This window comes from Nycticebus coucang, chromosome 10, assembly GCF_027406575.1.
Source record: "Nycticebus coucang isolate mNycCou1 chromosome 10, mNycCou1.pri, whole genome shotgun sequence".
In the NCBI taxonomy this organism is placed as follows: Eukaryota; Metazoa; Chordata; class Mammalia; order Primates; family Lorisidae; genus Nycticebus; species Nycticebus coucang.
In genome coordinates, this window is record NC_069789.1 from 60736151 (window position 1) to 60753122 (window position 16972).

Here is a 16972-nt window from a genome sequence, read left to right on the forward strand (position 1 = left end):
CATTTTGGTATAATTCCACTGTACGAAATAAGTTATAGTTTATTGCTAACTTAATTTAGAGAGTCCATTGTACATGTTACATGAAATAGATTATTTCCCTATTTTAAAAATACTAGCTAATGCCTTGGTGTGTGCCACACCTTCTGGGGGCAAGACATGATTGCAAGAGGGACTTTACCTAACAAATGCAATCAATGTAACCTGGCTTATTGTACCCTCAATGAATCCCCAACAATAAAAAGTAAATAAATGAAAACAAACAAATAAACAAACAAAAAATACTAGCTAATATGACAGGACAAAATAAAATTGTATCCTGTGGTACAAGCAACACAAAACACAACTTTCTAGCACATATCCCAGGAGTTAAAAGGTAAAAGCTGATGGAGCAGGTGATGGTTATGTCTCGTTTGCTCCTGCTGCTTCATCATTTCCGAGCCACACGGAGAGAACTTTCCGCATTTGTAGGCTCTCACCTGTCCTTCACCTCCCTACACTCATCGTCTTCACTTTACCTCACATTTACCCTTCCACACTCTTTAGAACTTGGCTTTCATTCCTACTATTCACTGAACTCTCTCTGGCAAGTGTTACCTAAGATCTGTATGTTGCTAAGCCAACTAGGATTTTTTTAGTACTATCTTTCTGACTTCTGAGTTACATAAGTCAGACTATCACTCCTTGAAATTCTTCTCTCCGTTAGCCTCATTGACAATATTCTCTTCCTGATCTTCCTTATCCAGATTCCCTTTTCTTCCTATGTCCATCCCTTAAACTTTGACCTTTCATTATAGGTGGCTTTGGACTTGTGTTCTTCTTCTACCTATTCCCCTGAGAGTCCTGAACCACTGGCACATGTGATGGCAGAATATCTTCCTGTACAAGGTAAGAAAGGTTTCATAGAAGAGTGCCACAGAGTGGATTCTCAACAAATATTAATACCTGTTGAATGAACAAATCAAGGGCTCATGTTAAAATATTTTGCCTAGTCTGGGTGCAGTGGCTTGTGATGGTAATCCCAGCACTTTGGGAATCCAAGGCAGGAGGATTGCTTAAGGCCAGGAGTTTGACACCAGCCTGGGCAAAACCCTGTTTTATAGAAAAATTAGCTGGGTGTGATGGCATGAGCTTGTGGTCCCAGATAGTTGGATAAGGTAAGAGGATTGTTCGAGCACAGGACTTGGAGGTTGCAGTGAGCTATGACGATACCAAGGCACTCTAGCTGGGATGCCAGAGTGTCCAAAAAAAAAAAAGAAGAAGAAGAAGAGAAATTTCCCCAGAATAGACATGGTGAGAGAATTCTGGTGGATCTATGGTAGGAAACAACATCTGCCAAGAGTTTTCTTCAAAACAATTTTATGCTGTTGGAAGTTCCCAGGTTCCAGCTTTCACTTTTTTTCTCACTTTCCCCTTCCCTGGGCATTCATATGCCACCAAACTGACCATACGCCCACTTCTGGCACAGAGTTTTCTTCAGCATGAATTCCTGTGGTCAGGAAAGTCACACTAGAACTTCATTACTCCTTCTTTTGTATAACAACAATAATCTTAGACTTTTATCCACCAAACAGAAGCCACGCCTTTTTGTAGCCCCAGTGTGTTTCTGGAAAGTCCTTCTATGTGAAATTTTCCCAGAACAGCTTTAAAATGGCATGATTAGCATACAATTTGCTGTGAAACTATGTGTGTAAAATTGTTTGATCTCTGAGGATGGGAGCTCCTTGAGAGCCTAAAGCCTTGTCACTTCTGTAGAAAACATGTATCTTGGCCATTGAAAACACAAGTGTTTAAGTTGAGCACTGTCATTTTGAAGGATTCATTGGAAAAGCATTATTGAGGTAAAACATTAACCCCAATCCCTTTCTCTAATAAGACATGTGAAAGACGCATTCTTACACCAACTTTAACCACTCTTCAATCCCAGATGGTAGTCAAACATAAGGTCATCACATTTTCCAGTCATACACTGGATAGTGGAATTTAATTAAATAGGGGGCTTCTCTAGTTACCCAATTATGAGCTAAACTTTAATATAGCACAACTGCTTCTGCCTTTAACATTTATGAACTATGCAATGTAGTTCTAATAAGGGCTCATCAATTCTGTCTCCTAGGATGAACCGCAGTACTTACACCATTTAAAAAGTATTCATGTGGTCATCTTTCCTCACCCCCACCCCCCAAAATAGCCACTTCTCCTTAGATACATGAATATCTTCATTTGCAAAGATAGTCATGAGCGACCAAGAAAACTTTCTTTGCTTGGGGGATGTGAGTTTCTAATTCATTCTCACATCCCAGATAGATCTGAAATACTATACAAAGTAAGCTTTAATTTGAGCTTCCTCACCCCACCCCAAATAACCCATACATTTTTTCCTAATGTAAAGATTTCCAATAACGGCATAAAACTAGCAGTTAATAATAGGTCCCAACATGTAAATTACAGTGGTCTCCAAAAATAAAGCTTCACAGGGGAAAAATTTGCAAGTTACCACTGTGAGGTAGATTCAGTAAGGAACAGTTTCCTCACACCACGGAAATCTGGATGTCTTTGCATAACTGGCAGACAAATATTCTGAACACAGTCCTTAGAAAAAACACAGTCCTTAGTTTTTTTGTGTAAACCAAACTATGACTTTTCCCTAACTCGCCTCTCTGTCTCCTTCTCCTCAACCAACCTTACAATTAAGCACCCAAAACTTGTTCCTAAGTCTTCCCTCACTTTTCTAGAGAGCAACACACACACAAAAGGCAAAACTATAATCCATTACCTTCTTAGCACTTTGTCTAAGGTGATAAGTGGGGCCATCTGTTATTTGTGAAGTTTTTTTCTTGCCTACTAGCCCATAAATGCTTACATCCTTGAGACCCTTAGAATAAGGCTTGTTAAGGATTTCAAAAGAAGTACTCCCAGGAGACCCTCTAAATTTATATATTCTGAATAGCTTCCTATCCCACTAAGATTCTCTACTCTTTTTATTAATACTTCCAGGGAACATAGGGCAGATCTGTCCCAAGAAATCCGTTTAGAAATTCCTTGGAATAGAAAGTTCATTTGTCTCTTTAATCCAGGTTTTAAGGAAGTTTGAGTTGTCACTCCCACTGTGGGGGGATCAACGATCTGGCCTTGGAGAGCATTGTCATTTTTATAGACCTCTTGCCTTCATCTTTATTTCAAAATTAACCGCCTTCTTATCTCAAGTCATTTAGTTCATGGGCTGCTTACTCTTGGTGAAATATCTTTGTTGAGGGCTCTGAAGGTTTTCACTTCAGAGAACAGGACAGCTGAATACCACATTGTGCATGGGGGTCAAAGGTCAGCTTTGGAGAGAAAAGCCAGCTAATGCATTGTGAAAGACCTTCATTTTTATGGGTGAGTTTTCCATGCATGTGAAAGTAAGCACATCTCTCACCTATTACAAAGCTTTGAACAAAAAGAATGAAAAGAAGGAATCTTCATGCTTAACCAGTAAGTGGATGAAGTAAAGGTCTTATTCCAGAGAAACAAGCCATACACAGGTGTTTGGGCAAGGTAAAAAGTCGTTTGTTATGTGCTCCAGGCGTGACATTCTGCCCACTTACAGATGAAGAATGAATAGAGGAAAGAATAACAGGGAACTGAAAAGATTTAAACTTCTCAAACCCCCACCTGCGAATGCCAAATTCACCCAACATTTCCGAAAGGCAGAAGTCATGCTCAGTTTTTACAGAATCAGGTATTGAAATATCTGAAATGCAAAGTGCTTTGCAAACATAAACATGCGATTGCTTTTGTAACCGGTTATTGCTTTCAACACCCCATGAGATTGGACTGCCATATTTCTGTAGAAAATCCTCCTGATGCACTTTCCATTCACACTAACTTCTCTTCTCTCCAAAGCATCTCCACCCTCTATGTGCCTTTCAGCTGCCTGTGGGCTTCACACTCCTTCCGAGGGGGAAGCTAAGGCTGGGAGCATTGTCCTGGGTTATGGAACAAGTCAGTAGCAAAGTCAATATTAGATTTGTGGGTGCTTTGTCTCTTCCCTTTAGCACCAAAAAATGTGCTCTAACACTGGCTGGATATAAAACCAGGTATACTTAGCAGGATGTCAACCCCTTCCCTGGTTTCTCGGGCATGCTCTTTTACTTAACACTTTCCTCAAAATGCATCCTGCCACATCACTTCCCCCAGGTTGGGAGGCAGAACAATTTTTGTTATCTAAAAGATACCTATCTTAGGAAAAAATAACAATTTTGAGAACACAGGAAATGGTTGTCTAGGAAATTACTTTTGGTATTAACATGCTTTTCTTGGACAACTATGAGTGAAATCTCTGCTCTGAGGCTTTATGATCAGTCTGGGGCTTTTGGCATAATCTGTAAAGAAGCCAAAAGAACGAAGACTAAAATTAAAAGAAAAGTAAGTGAATCAAAATCAAGCTGGTTTTGTGTCTGGAGAAGACACCTTCAGGCAATAGACAGGAACAAAAACATCCTGCTTTTTCTTCTATTCTGTTTAGAGCTGGAGCACTTCTTAGTTTAGAAAAGGGGTCCTCACAACTCCGCCTCACCCTCTAGCTCCCCTCCAAAAGGGGTCTGCGCCAAAAATTCTACATTTCTGAGATTTGCAAGAACAAATCCCTAACCGGGCACCCTTTGGAGGTGAGCACTGTGGGCATCAAGTAACTGCTAGGTTTGAGTAAATATAAATGTCTTCAATTGTCACTCCAAAGGAGGTAAAAATGAATGAATGGATATAAGCTATGACTTGGGCACTAAAAATATATTCTCTGATCTTACTACGGGAGAACTTAGTTTAGTCTCACATACATATACAAAGAGATATAGAAAAAACCTCATCAGATAGTTTGTAAGCTCTTTTTAAAGAAGAGAAATCCTTTTTACTAACGTTTTTACCAGAAATCCTCAATGTATGAAATGGGTAAACATAGGGCTGCCCTGGTTGAAAGGGAAGCAGGGGCTTGAAGTCCGCCTGTCTCTTCCTTCCTCCTTGCTAACATGGTCACCAATTGCTCCAGAAGCAGTTGTACCTCAGCCATTCCTCCCCCATCACCAATGCACACATAATCCAGGCAGATGGGTGTTTTTTCTACTTGGAAGGACTTCCAGGAAGGGACCATCTATGCCTTCCTTGGGGTCTCATTACATGTAAAAATCCTTGCAGTAATCCAAGCAGTAAGTCCTTGTAATAGAAAATTACACAGAAAGGTGCCTGTGAACCTCAGTGTCATTCGAAGTACTAGAACCAACAGAGCATTTCCTGACCCACTTCTGCTTCACTCCCATATGCTGAGTGCAGTATCATACTCAGCGTCAGTTTCAAACAAGAGTGTAATGATTATGTCAGTCTAAAGCAAATCCTTCTGGACTGTCATAATTTCCTCTAACCTTTTAAGTCCTACACCCAGCTCAGCAGTTTTCTTAGCAATTTGCCCTCTCCAGCTTTATAAAGCCTTCGATATAGTTTTTATAGAAACAACTTTCTTTTTATGCTCACATTTCACCAATTTATGTAATAATGAAATTATCCAAGTTCAACTGGCATAAACAGGTTTGGGAGAAAACATAACTCTTGGAAAGTATTTGACTTGAGTGGTTGGAGCAGAAGGGTGCAGGCACAGCTCAGGCAGCTGGTTGGCAACTCATGTTCTGTGCACACTGGGCACACAGGGAGCAGACAGCAAGTCAGCGCAGAAGCTCTGCTCTATATGATGCCTGGAACCCTTTTAGGAAGACAAGAGTGCGATTCACAAGGCTGAAGATGTTATCACAGCTCCATTCTGACCTTTTGCTGTTTTCCAATATATTCCTTTCTTTGCTTCACCTCTGAATTTCTTTGCTCAATGTAAAGACCAGACAGAGGTGGGGATGAGGAAGGGAAGGTGATTAAAATGAAAAATTCTGGTTATTTCTGAACTAGGGTTCAAATCACATGACCAGCATTTTTTACTTGGATGGTGTTATTTTACTAGTAGAATTGTTCTGGGTTTGACAGTCTTAGTTCAACATCATAAAAATAGAGACATGGCGTAGCTAAGAGGCTTGCCTGAGAAGCCTGCTATGTGAAGAACAGACACCAAACCCAGGAGTCCCAACTTCTTTGGGGGATCCTACAGGCTCTATGGCCTCCCTGGCACAGCAAATTTTTTCCAAGGGCTTTTGGACTCTCTGAAGATCAAAGCTGCTTTTACAATGAACAGCTCCGTGCAAATTCTCAGAATTAGTTTCCCAGATAGCAGGAAAGCTCCTAACCCAGGTTGCGCATGAGTAAGCAATGATTTCCTCCCGCCTGCAAGAGGCTCAGGGTTAGTCTCTCAGACAGAAGATGTGACTGGCCTCTTTTGCCCCCTGGGGCTCTGAGGCCAGGGGTGGGGCTTGGTGGAGGCTCTTAGGTGCCCTGCTGAAGCAAGTGAAGTGCAGCAGCCCAGATTCCACCTCCCTTTCTAAAAACCACACACACAAGCTATGGTTCTGGGAGAGCACAGCTTTGCCATATGAGGACTCCAAAAAATCACATAAAAAAACTGGTGTTATTACACATACCTCCTCCTTCTCTGTTAATAATGGGACAGGGAAATTAATAAATTAACATACTGCTCATTATACTTCAAAAGTAACAATTCTAAGACACATTACAGGCGGGTGGCGCCTGTGGCTCAGTGAGCAGGGCGCCGGACCCATATGCCGAGGGTGGCGGGTTCAAACCCAGCCCCAGCCAAACTGCAACAAAAAAATAGCCGGGCATTGTGGTGGGCACCTGTAGTCCCAGCTACTCGGGAGGCTGAGGCAGGTGAATCGCCTAAGCCCAGGAGTCGGAGGTTGCTGTGAGCTGTGTGATGCCACGGCACTCTACCGAGGGCAATAAAGTGAAACTCTGTCTCTACAAAAAAAAAAATTAAAAAAAAAAAGACACATTACAGGCACTGAGAAGAGGGGCCTTTATAGACTTTTCTCATTCAGACAGCAACCTTTCCAGGAAAAGGTAATTCACAGTTTTCCCCAAGATCAGCTCAACACTAGCCTAGAAGGCCATCTCTGCACACTTGTTAAGCATTAAGCCCATGTGCTGGGGGATCCACTCTTGTGGGGTTATTATAGGGAATTCTGGGCCCTGGAAGAAGGATCCAAGAATAAGCACTCAGTAGAAGTTGGCAACCCAGGGTCTGGAAATTACAAGAATTCATGAAAGAGAAGCTAAAATAGGGGAGGGAGAAAGAGTACAAATTATGGGAACCAAATACATATATAATATAAAAATAGGAAGAAATGGCACAATCTTGTAGAACATGGAAATATACCATGATGTACGCAAGGGATTTCCATTAGGGAACTTTTTCTAGACTAGAGTAAGGCATCCATTTCTGGGTATTTGATTGCGGACTCAAGCACAGCAGAGTGAATAAATAAGATACTGCTGCTGTCTTAACCACTCTGTCTGGGGGTAAAATTCCAAAAACCCATGACACCCAGGAAATCACAAGTATATGTTCTCCTTGAGGGACATAATTCCACCTATTGGCAGAAATACTGCTTCTGTCTTAAAGCTGTTAACAACCTCTGTTTAAAATCACAGAGCTGGGGCGGCGCCTGTGGCTCAGTGGGAAGGGTGCCAGCCCCATATACCGAGGGTGGAAGGTTCAAACCCGGCCCCAGCCAAACTGCAACAACAAAAAAAATAGCCGGGCATGTGGCAGGTGCCTATAGTCCCAGCTACTCGGGAGGCTGAGGCAAGAGAATTGCTTAAGCCCAAGAGCTGGAGGTTGCTGTGACCTGTGACACCACAGCATCCTACCTAGGGCGACAAAGTGAGATTCTGTCTCTAACAAAAAAAAAAAAAAAAAAAATCGCACAGCTGGCAGATCACCAGAATCAAAACCTGATAGTCTAGTATAGTCTTATAGAAGAATTTAAAATAATCCATGGGAAAATGTTCCAAGCCTGAAAAACAGTACTTTCACACATGCACAGACACACATTACAGGACCATGTGTGTGCACGCCCTGGGACAGCTGCCTGCACAGCCTCAAGAATGGGGGCCTGGAAGGACAGTGAAGATAAGAGTGGGATGGAGTTGATGTTCTCTTTTCTTTACACGTTGCCTGTTTATCCCACTGCCTCACAAATTCTCTTGAAGATGCATCTTGGGCCAGAGCTCTCTTCCTCTTCCTTCATACCTGAAAGCTTTTCTCCTTCCTGAATACTCTTTCCAAATTTCTATGCAGTCTATATTTGAATTTCCATGACTCCGCCACACTCATTGCTCTCCTAATGTGTTGTTGCTCCTTGGCCTGGGCATAAATCTTCCATTATATTTCTGACCTGCTTGCTTCCTATTTCCAGTTACTGCTATTCCTGGTGTCAGAAGTCAACGCCCAATTCCAATACAAAAATTAATCATGTATAGCGTGGATTGGAATAGGTTGCCTTTTGTTACCTTTGTAGTGATTAACACAATTTCTTTGCACATAGTATGCAATTAATAAATCCTAATACTTGCTGGTAGATTTGTTTCTATATTATGTGTATGTTATATTTCAGGAGACATGATATGACCCAATCTTCATATGACATGACACAGGATAAGTATGGTATGTCCAAAGCTATACTGTTATATAACCTCTTATAATTTTATTCCATCAGCTATTTTTGGTCATCATCGAAAGACCATTATTAAATTCTGCATATGTATTGCTTGAATAAAGTCCCTGGCCCTTACACCCTTATGATTGGGAAAAACTACTACCATATGACAAGTGAAAATAGAAGAAAAACATATACATATAAAAATAGAGATGTTGGGGTGGCGCCTGTGGCTCAGCGAGTAGGGTGCCGGCCCCATATGCCGAGGGTGGTGGGTTCAAACCCAGCCCCGGCCAAACTGCAACAAAAAATAGCCAGGCGTTGTGGCGGGCGCCTGTAGTCCCAGCTGCTCGGGAGGCTGAGGCAGGAGAATCACATAAGCCCAGGAGTTGGAGGTTGCTGTGAGCTGTGTGACGCCACGGCACTCCACCGAGGGCGGTAAGGTGAGACTCTGTCTCTACAAAAAAAAAAAAAAAAAAAATAGAGATGTTGGAAAGCAATTTCCCTGAAGGTTGGGGAACCTCATTAGCAGCTCTCTTTCATAGGAAATAAATATCTCAAAAAGAGCTTTTCAAGCTTGTAGATAGTGCCAAGCTCCTTAGATTCACAGTAGTTCTAGAGAGAAGTGGCTATGGAGCCAGCCAGAGCTGGGTTTGAATTTCTGCTCTACTACATACTGGCTGCAACTTGGAAAAGGTTCTTCCCTCCATGAACACAGGCTCACAAAAACAGTCATGTCACCATCAGCCTTTCAGGGTAATTGGGAGGAATAAATAAGATAAAAAGGAAAGCACCCATAAAGCACCTGGCTCAGCACCCAAGAAATCACAGGTATATACACATATCCTTGACAAGCATGGGCTATATCAAGCATTTCTTGGTTGTGTTCAACACTTAAGCACCAGTGACCTGACTGTTGTGTATATGTATACATATGTGCGTAAGGCGGGGAGGGTGTTTTGATGTTCTTTCCTTTTCAATTATTTCTTCCTCAATGATAAGTCACAGTCTTCATGGGATAGAGGCTTCCTAAGATTGAAATGTCTAAGAATTTACAAGAATTGGTGAATTTCTAGGAAATACCTAAATCATCCCAAGAAAGTTAGGCTGAAAATAAATTCTCACATCCTATACATTTTCTGCATGGCTAGAATTATTTGACTTTGCTTTAATGGCAAGGGCAAAGATATTCTATTATTCTATGAACTTAGCTTGAGAAACACTGATACCCAGGTCCAGAGGGCACAAACCAGTACCACTATCAAAGGCTTCCAGATGAATTCCTGGTGGTACTGAGCAGTGAAAAATGCATTCAGTTGTCTGCCTCAGAGGATTCTGTCTTAGACATGCATCTGTGTGATTAATGAAGCCATCGTGAGGTTGGGTCTGAGCAAAGAATTTTGAAGATGATACAGACCTCTCAACTAGGAAAAACTTCCTTACTTCTTAAATGAGCTCTTGTGTGTCTGGACAAGACTTATTTCAAGTCCCAGTGAAAATGCCACCTCCTCTGTGAAGCCTCAAAAATATGAACCCTTCCCATTTGCTTTTAGTTATTGCACATGACCTGGTCTCATAGCCATCTGCTTCCTTCTCTTTCAGCAGACAGTATCCTCCAACACCTCCCTCTCATACTTCTCATGATTTGAATTAATGTGTTTATGCATGTTAACTTTCATTTAACTATTTCCTGCATGGAGCGCAGGGACTATGTCTGTCTTGCTGCTATTACATCTCCAATCCCCAGCACTATGTTGGGCACCTGGGAGGTAATCACTAGAGTCCGTGAATGAATGGAAAAATGAACCTCAAGGTTCAAATCCATTTCTCAGCCAGCTAGTATAGTGGTTGGCACAAAATTATCAAAATTATCATTCAACGTAGTAAAGGTTGAATGAATAAAGCTGTTTTTTAAAAAAGGATTTTTCTTAAAGTGGTCTATTTTTATATAAATTGCTATCAATAATAGGATATATAAACATGCCATCCTAGTTAGCATAGACTTTGGACTAAATAGAAATTTGAATATGGGCAATTCAGAATTTAAGTAAAAATCAGAGATATACTCATTAGAGTCCTAATAAGATGAGAGAGAAGAAAGCTAAGGAAAAAAGCAATCTAAAGAATCCAGGAGAGACTCTTACTGCTGGGAGTGACCTCCACTGGTCATAATTTCACTTATAAAAACTCACATGTCCAAAGCACTCTGCTCTTCCTATTTTCTCATTGCCACGACATCCCTGTGAGGTGGATCAGTCAGGAGTTATGCCCATTTTACAGAGAAAGTAACTAAGATTAGAAACCACACAACTTCTGCAAGGTCACAAAGCTAATTAGGAATAAAGCAAGAGAATCTAAACCAGGTCTTCTGACTCCAAATTTATTAATCTTCCCACTTTCCCACCAATATCCCAAGCCAACTCTAAACCTTTGCTGAGTCCTCCAATTACCCTCAACTTCTGTATTGTCAGCCTTTAGTATTCCCAGGGTCTAGATGAGTATACGTATGAACAGTTTCCTTGTTGCACAGTAGTTTAGAGTCAGACAGACCTAGATGTGAGGAGAAATCCCACTATTGGGGTAAGTTTACTTAATTTTCCAGTACCTCGTTTTTTCATCTATGAAGTGGGTTGACAATAAAATATACCTCCTAAGGTTGTTGTGAGGATTAAATGAGAGAATATCTATAAAGCACTCAGTAGAGATAGTGTTTTAGAGCCTCATGTTATAATAAGAAAAGATGACAGGCTCAGATATTAGACACAGAATGCTGTCCTTCATATCAATATGCTTCCTGTTCGGCAAGCCCCTCCCTCATGTCTCCCAAACTGAGGGCAGGGGCTTTGCAGAAAGAGGTTAAGCCAAGCCAGTGTGGTTTGCCTGTGGTGTGCGTGCCTAGTTCCATAAAACTCTCTAACAAGAAGCAGCTCAAGGCAGCTCATTGGCTTGGCTGTCTCTAGGCATTCTGTCCTCTCGCAGAGCCTGTGTCTGTGCCAAGCCCAAGCCCTCTGCCCCAGGGAGTCTCAGTGGGTTGAGTGAGGCAACTGGAGTGAGCAGGGTTTTGTTTCCTCTCATCCTCAGGCTCTAGCTAAGGGTTCTTTCCAAGAGGCAGAGTAGGAGTGCTGAATCAGACAGATGCCTAGATTCCACACTTCCTGCTTAGAAGACACCAAAGGACAGCATTTGCTGGGCCAGGAGGAGAGAGGGGTCTCCAGGAGAGAACATAATGCTTGAGAAGGGCAAAAATGGTGCTTGTGGAAACAAACTTTCAGGACAGATGCAAGAATCCCAAGCATCTGGGGAAGAAAAACATCTGTTTTGAGGAGAACCAAGGACCAGGGGCTGAGGAGGGCTCACTCATTGTAAAGCTGGCCATGGAGATATCTGAGGGCCAATTAAGTCATTCACCCCATACATACCCTCACATCTTCCCCAAGCTGCCTCTTTAGGAGTTTAAGGGAAACCTGAGCCTGCAGGGAAAGTGTCTCTTTGATCCCTGCTGGCCTCTGCCAAACATCATCTATGGGGAAGGTTTTGAGATGTCCCCAGAGCAAAGGCTTGAGCTAAGCTCCCCCTCTGTGGATTGGAGCCAGGCTAGTTAAATTTTATATTTGAAGTGTGGCAATTTGAGGATGACATCCACTTTACAACATCCCCTCTCTTCCTTGCCTACTAACAGCAATCTGCCTGAAAGTCTTGGGGGGTTAGATAGAAAGGAAACAGCAGGCTCAACCTAGCCCCAGGGGAGGAGGCTGAGTAGGTGTAACATGACCCACCCCTCTCCCTGGGAAACAGGTCACAGCAGTTTCCTGCGGGGATAGGTCCCGCCCTGGCACACCTGCCCAGAAGTCTGTTTCTGGTAAGGGGCTAGGTGAGAACTCAACAGCTGTGGCCTCAGGATAGAGTGCTAAACTCTCTCTGCTGTAGGCCAGGTTTCCCTGGGGTGGGGTGGGGCACAGGAAGGAGGCAGGGAGAAAATCAATTGAAAAGAAATGATGGGGCGGCGCCTGTGGCTCAGTGAGCAGGGCGCCGGCCCCATATACTGAGGGTGGCGGGTTCAAACCCGGCCCCGGCCAAACTGCAACAAAAAAATAGCCGGGCATTGTGGCAGGTGCCTGTAGTCCCAGCTACTCAGGAGGCTGAGGCAGGAGAATCGCCTAGGCCCAGGAGGTGGAGGTTGCTGTGAGCTGTGTGATGCCACGGCACTCTACCGAGGGCGATAAAGTGAAACTCTGTCTCTACAAAAAAAAAAAAAAAAAGAAAAGAAATGATGGGGTAGCCTGGAAAATGCTGTTGTGTGGGAAGGAAGAAGAGATGGGCTCAGAGAAAGGGCACTGGAGTCACTTAGAGGATTTTCACACTTTCCAGGGACAGAGGAGGGCAAAGAACATAAGGTAAAAGTCCAGTGCAAATCTTGGTTGGGTGACAATTATAATTATCCTTGTGGATCTTAAGGTTCTAGTTGGGGTGGCAGTGGTGGAAGGGGAGGAAGTGATGAACAAACAGCTCCTTCTCTAGGGCCCAGGAGCTCACCCGAAGTAAGAATCCTTAGAGGTCCCTAAATGGATCTATGCTTTTCTCAGGAACTGTTTCTTTTTATGACACCCTGTCACCACCTGCCATCTTAGCAAAGTGGCCCCAAGGGTCCAAGTCATATTCCTGAGGTGCTGCAAGGCTGCAGTCCTTCATACTGTATGGGGACAAAATGTTTGAGGCCAGTGAGACTCTGGCTTCCAAGGGACTCCCAGTGCCCACTGTGCTGTGCAGGAAGAACCTAAGGCATCTCTGCACCCAGGCCTTATCTGATTCTTTGCTCTTACCACAGGTCTTTATGTGCACAGCTGCATCTGAGCCCCTGGAGAACCTGAGGCTTTCTCCAAGGAAACGTGAGGAAGCAGGAGCATATTGCAGGATGCAAGTCTGGGCTGTTGGGCTGAAAGGGCTGTGAGAGGTTTGGGGCTGGAAGTGGCCACAGCACCATGCATAGGGCCTCTCATTCAGCTTCCTAACCTCCAATTTTCAGGTCTGAGGAAGGCTGAGGGCAATGAGTGTGTTACTAGGGTGAGAGCAATGAAATGCAAGTTTGCCCCCAAACCAGAAAGCCCCAGCTCTCTTTCTCAAGCTGCTAGAAGTTCCTAATCCTCCCTTGGAAGCAGTTTCCAAGTCCATTCACAGGGTCCTAGGGCTGGCTGTGGTTACACTCACCCCTCCTTTATGAAGGAATCTCTCTGCATCACCCTCACCCTTACAGGACCAGTCTGCTGTCCGCCTCCATGCTCCCAAAACTACCCGCTCTCAGATTTTCACCCTTTCTCAGGTAGAGTCCCAGGATTCACTCACTCTCCACAACTAGCTATGGGGTCACAATTGAGGGTGCCCTCCCCCTCCCCTGGGTCTCATCCTTCCACCTCCCACCACCTCCTTTCATCCCAGGAGGACCCCAGGAGCCCTGGGGTCTTGGGAGGGCCTTGGCTGAGCAGGCTTGGGGATGCAGACCCCTCCTCCTTCCACTCACCGGATCCCCAAGACCCCTATCGCCACAGCCCAGGGGCCTCCAAGCCACAGCCACAACCTAGGAAGTTCAATCAAGTTGTGCTATTGTCTCAGCTGCGTCCTGGTCTCTGGGGACTTTAAGCGCCTTTCCTGCCCTCTCCTACCTATTCCCCACCACACCCACCCCTAGCCCCAAATGCCAGCAAGCCAAATGTTCAGGATCCAGAAGGCTCTGGCGGCGCTGGCACTCCTCCTCTCTCCGGTAGAAAAGCGAGCGCCGCCAAGACCCTCCTTCTTGCGGACCCCACACCCACCGCCCCCGACCAAGACTGCAGCTACGGAAGAGCTGGGGGGCTGTGGCTGGGCGGGACCGGGGTCCCACAAACCCGACCCTAGCTCTGCGGTGCGGCCCAGCCAGGGGGCTTACCTGCTGGGGAAATTCACTGTCCTTCCCGACCTGGGCAGAGGCAGATGAAGCATCTTCCCCGGCTCAGGCGGCCATTCACCGGGTGGGCACGCAGCGTCCCTGGGACCGCTCTCGCTCGGCTCCCGACAGACACCCAAAAAGGTACGACTGCGGACCACGCGGAGGGCCAGACACCGAGCCCTCGCCTGCCCTCCGCTCCCTTTTCTCCCCACCACCCGGGCTCGTACTTACGGCTCCAGCTGTACTTAAAGCGACAGAGCCCCATTTCCCCGTCGCTGACTTCTGTCCCAAGCCCCGGCAATGCAGGCTGAGAGCGGGCTCTTTAACGCCCAGAGCAGGTAGACAAAGAGCCACCGCAGCCTCCACCGTCGGGTGGCCTCTGATGCCCCGAGGTGCAGTCTCCGGCTGGGGGCCTCGACCTCCACCTGGGCTGCTCCGGAGTTAACCCTTGGGATGCCAGCTATGGTCCCTTGGGAGCTCCATCTCGTGCTGCACAGGCAGAAGGGGGTGTGAGCAGGGAGACACTTCCAGGTCTCTCGGGCAGGGCAACCGTGTGCACCGGTTTGTGCACGTGGTTGGGGGTGCCTGGCACAACCTTCTCCATAGAGGGCTTCCTTTCAGCCTCTTCCTGACCCTTTTTTTTTTTTTGCAGTTTTTAGCCGGAGCTAGGTTTGAACCCACCACCTCTGGCATATGGGGCTGGCGCCCTACTCCTTTGAGCCACAGGGTCCATCCATGACCCCTTTCCAGGCTTATAGAAATTGGTAAAAATCGGAATAGGAGATCAGCACAAGTGCCTCAAACAAGGTCGGAAGAGGGTGTGGTGGGGGATGAAAGTCAGACATGGGTGCCTATTGCCAGAGGTTGGCTCAGGAATCTTCTTCCATTGGGAGAAGGGTAAGATGACTTGATGTCCTGGCAGAAAATCTCAGGAGGTGGAGTCTAACACCTCTGCAGCATTGAAGAGACCACAGCTTAGGTGAGATGTATGCTTGTGGACAAGACTCTCCCTCTTTGGGGAGAAAGAACAGTTTGTACTATCTAAGGACCTTGCCTTTATCCAGGATGCATTTTCAGCTGACTAGGAAGAAAAGGATCCCAAGACAGGAAGGTTTTAGTGTAGGATAAGAGAAGTGGGTCCTCCCACTGGACTCCTCTCTCCTTAAAGTCCTTCTGGTGACTTAACTCTCCCTGTTCCAGAGACAGGGCTCCACAGGGCTGCTGACCAAACCCTGCTCCCTCCAGTTCTCAGTCTTTGCTCCTGGAAGAGGCTAAGTGTCCATGGCTGGGTCCCAATCCCAGTGTGAACTGGACAAGCGGAGGTTTACAGTTTAGAAAGGGACAGATTATATCTACAGTTTCTTTAAGCAACAAAAACGAGAGCAGCAATTTTTTAAAAGTCCCCCCGAAAGTACTGAAGTAAGATAACCATGAACAATAGGGCAGTTGTCTCTGCCACACACAGATTCCAGGTCAAATATGTTCTCTTAGGCTTTTCCTTACATCCCCCTTTCTGGGCCTCAGTTTTTATCGATGTTAAGGGAGAGCTTTGCCCTCCTTCTGAGCTTCTCCCTGCGCGTGCGCGCGCGCACACACACACACACACACACACACACACACACACACACCTGCCTTTAAAGAGGTCTGTGTGGGCTTGGCGCCCATGCTCAGTGGTTAGGGCTTCAGCCACATGAGGCTAGCAGGTTCGAGCCTGGCTTAGGCCTGCTAAAACAATGACAACTGCAACAAAAAAATAGCTGGGCATTGTGGTGGATGCCTGTAGTCCCAGCTACTTGGGAGGCTAAGGCAAGAGAATCACTCCAGCCCAAGAGTTTGAGGTGGTTGTGAGCTGTGACGCCACAGCACTCTATCAAGGGCAACATAATGAGACTCTGTCTCAAAAAAATAAAATAAAAATAAAAATAAAGCGGTCTGGGTGGTGCTTTAAGTCATAAGAATAGCCTTTCCACCTAAAGCCAGTCTGCCTGGTGTCCTCTGGCTGCTCAGTGCCACTGACCACTGAGGGATGAACCACAGTTCTTAGAGGGTGGAAAACCTCAGCAGAGAGACCTCTATCTCTGGATCCCAGTCTGGGTTGGGGGGTGTCTTTGTTTCTGAGGGTGCGTACTGTGTGGTCACGTTCTCCAAATAGGCTTTGAAATCAAAGGGAAGCTGCCATGATCCTAGCATCCCTCAGACTTCCCCCTAGCAAAGGGTGGGGGATAGACTTTGCTTTAAGACTTAAGAAAGACCTCTCAAGCAGACCAGCTGTGAGGGGAATCAAGGCAGGTGGTTCTCTCTAGCATATTCTTCCACCTCAGTTCAGGCTGGTATCCCTGGACCAAACCCCTATCCTGGCTCTCTGATCCTCACCACCTACCCTGAACAGAGGGTGAGTTCTCTAGGGAGGTTCAGTCTGTGCAGCTGTGTTGGAGCTGGCCTGGGTCATCTGGGAAACAGCTTACAG

The 16972-nt window shown here is 45.3% G+C and overlaps 1 protein-coding gene and 1 long non-coding RNA gene across 4 annotated transcripts in view; one reads left to right on the top strand and one right to left on the bottom strand.

Annotated features, from left to right (window-relative positions):
* Window positions 1-16972, bottom strand: part of NAV1 (neuron navigator 1) — a 276840-nt gene that overhangs the window by 76262 nt on the left and 183606 nt on the right. The window contains exon 1 of one of the 3 annotated variants that reach the window (XM_053606355.1): window positions 14506-14746. The exons of 1 other annotated variant lie outside the window; for it this stretch is intronic. In XM_053606355.1, the coding sequence (XP_053462330.1) occupies window positions 14506-14558 (53 nt within the window). In that variant the 5' untranslated portion in view covers window positions 14559-14746. Of the gene's footprint in view, window positions 1-14505; window positions 14747-16972 lie in introns of those variants that run through there. One more of the 3 variants, XM_053606356.1, reaches the window with a different exon arrangement.
* Window positions 1-16972, top strand: part of LOC128596707 (uncharacterized) — a 49536-nt gene that overhangs the window by 14244 nt on the left and 18320 nt on the right. Inside the window, exon 2 of the long non-coding RNA XR_008383127.1 lies at window positions 795-885. This is a non-coding gene — a long non-coding RNA (uncharacterized LOC128596707). The remainder of the gene's footprint in view (window positions 1-794; window positions 886-16972) is intronic.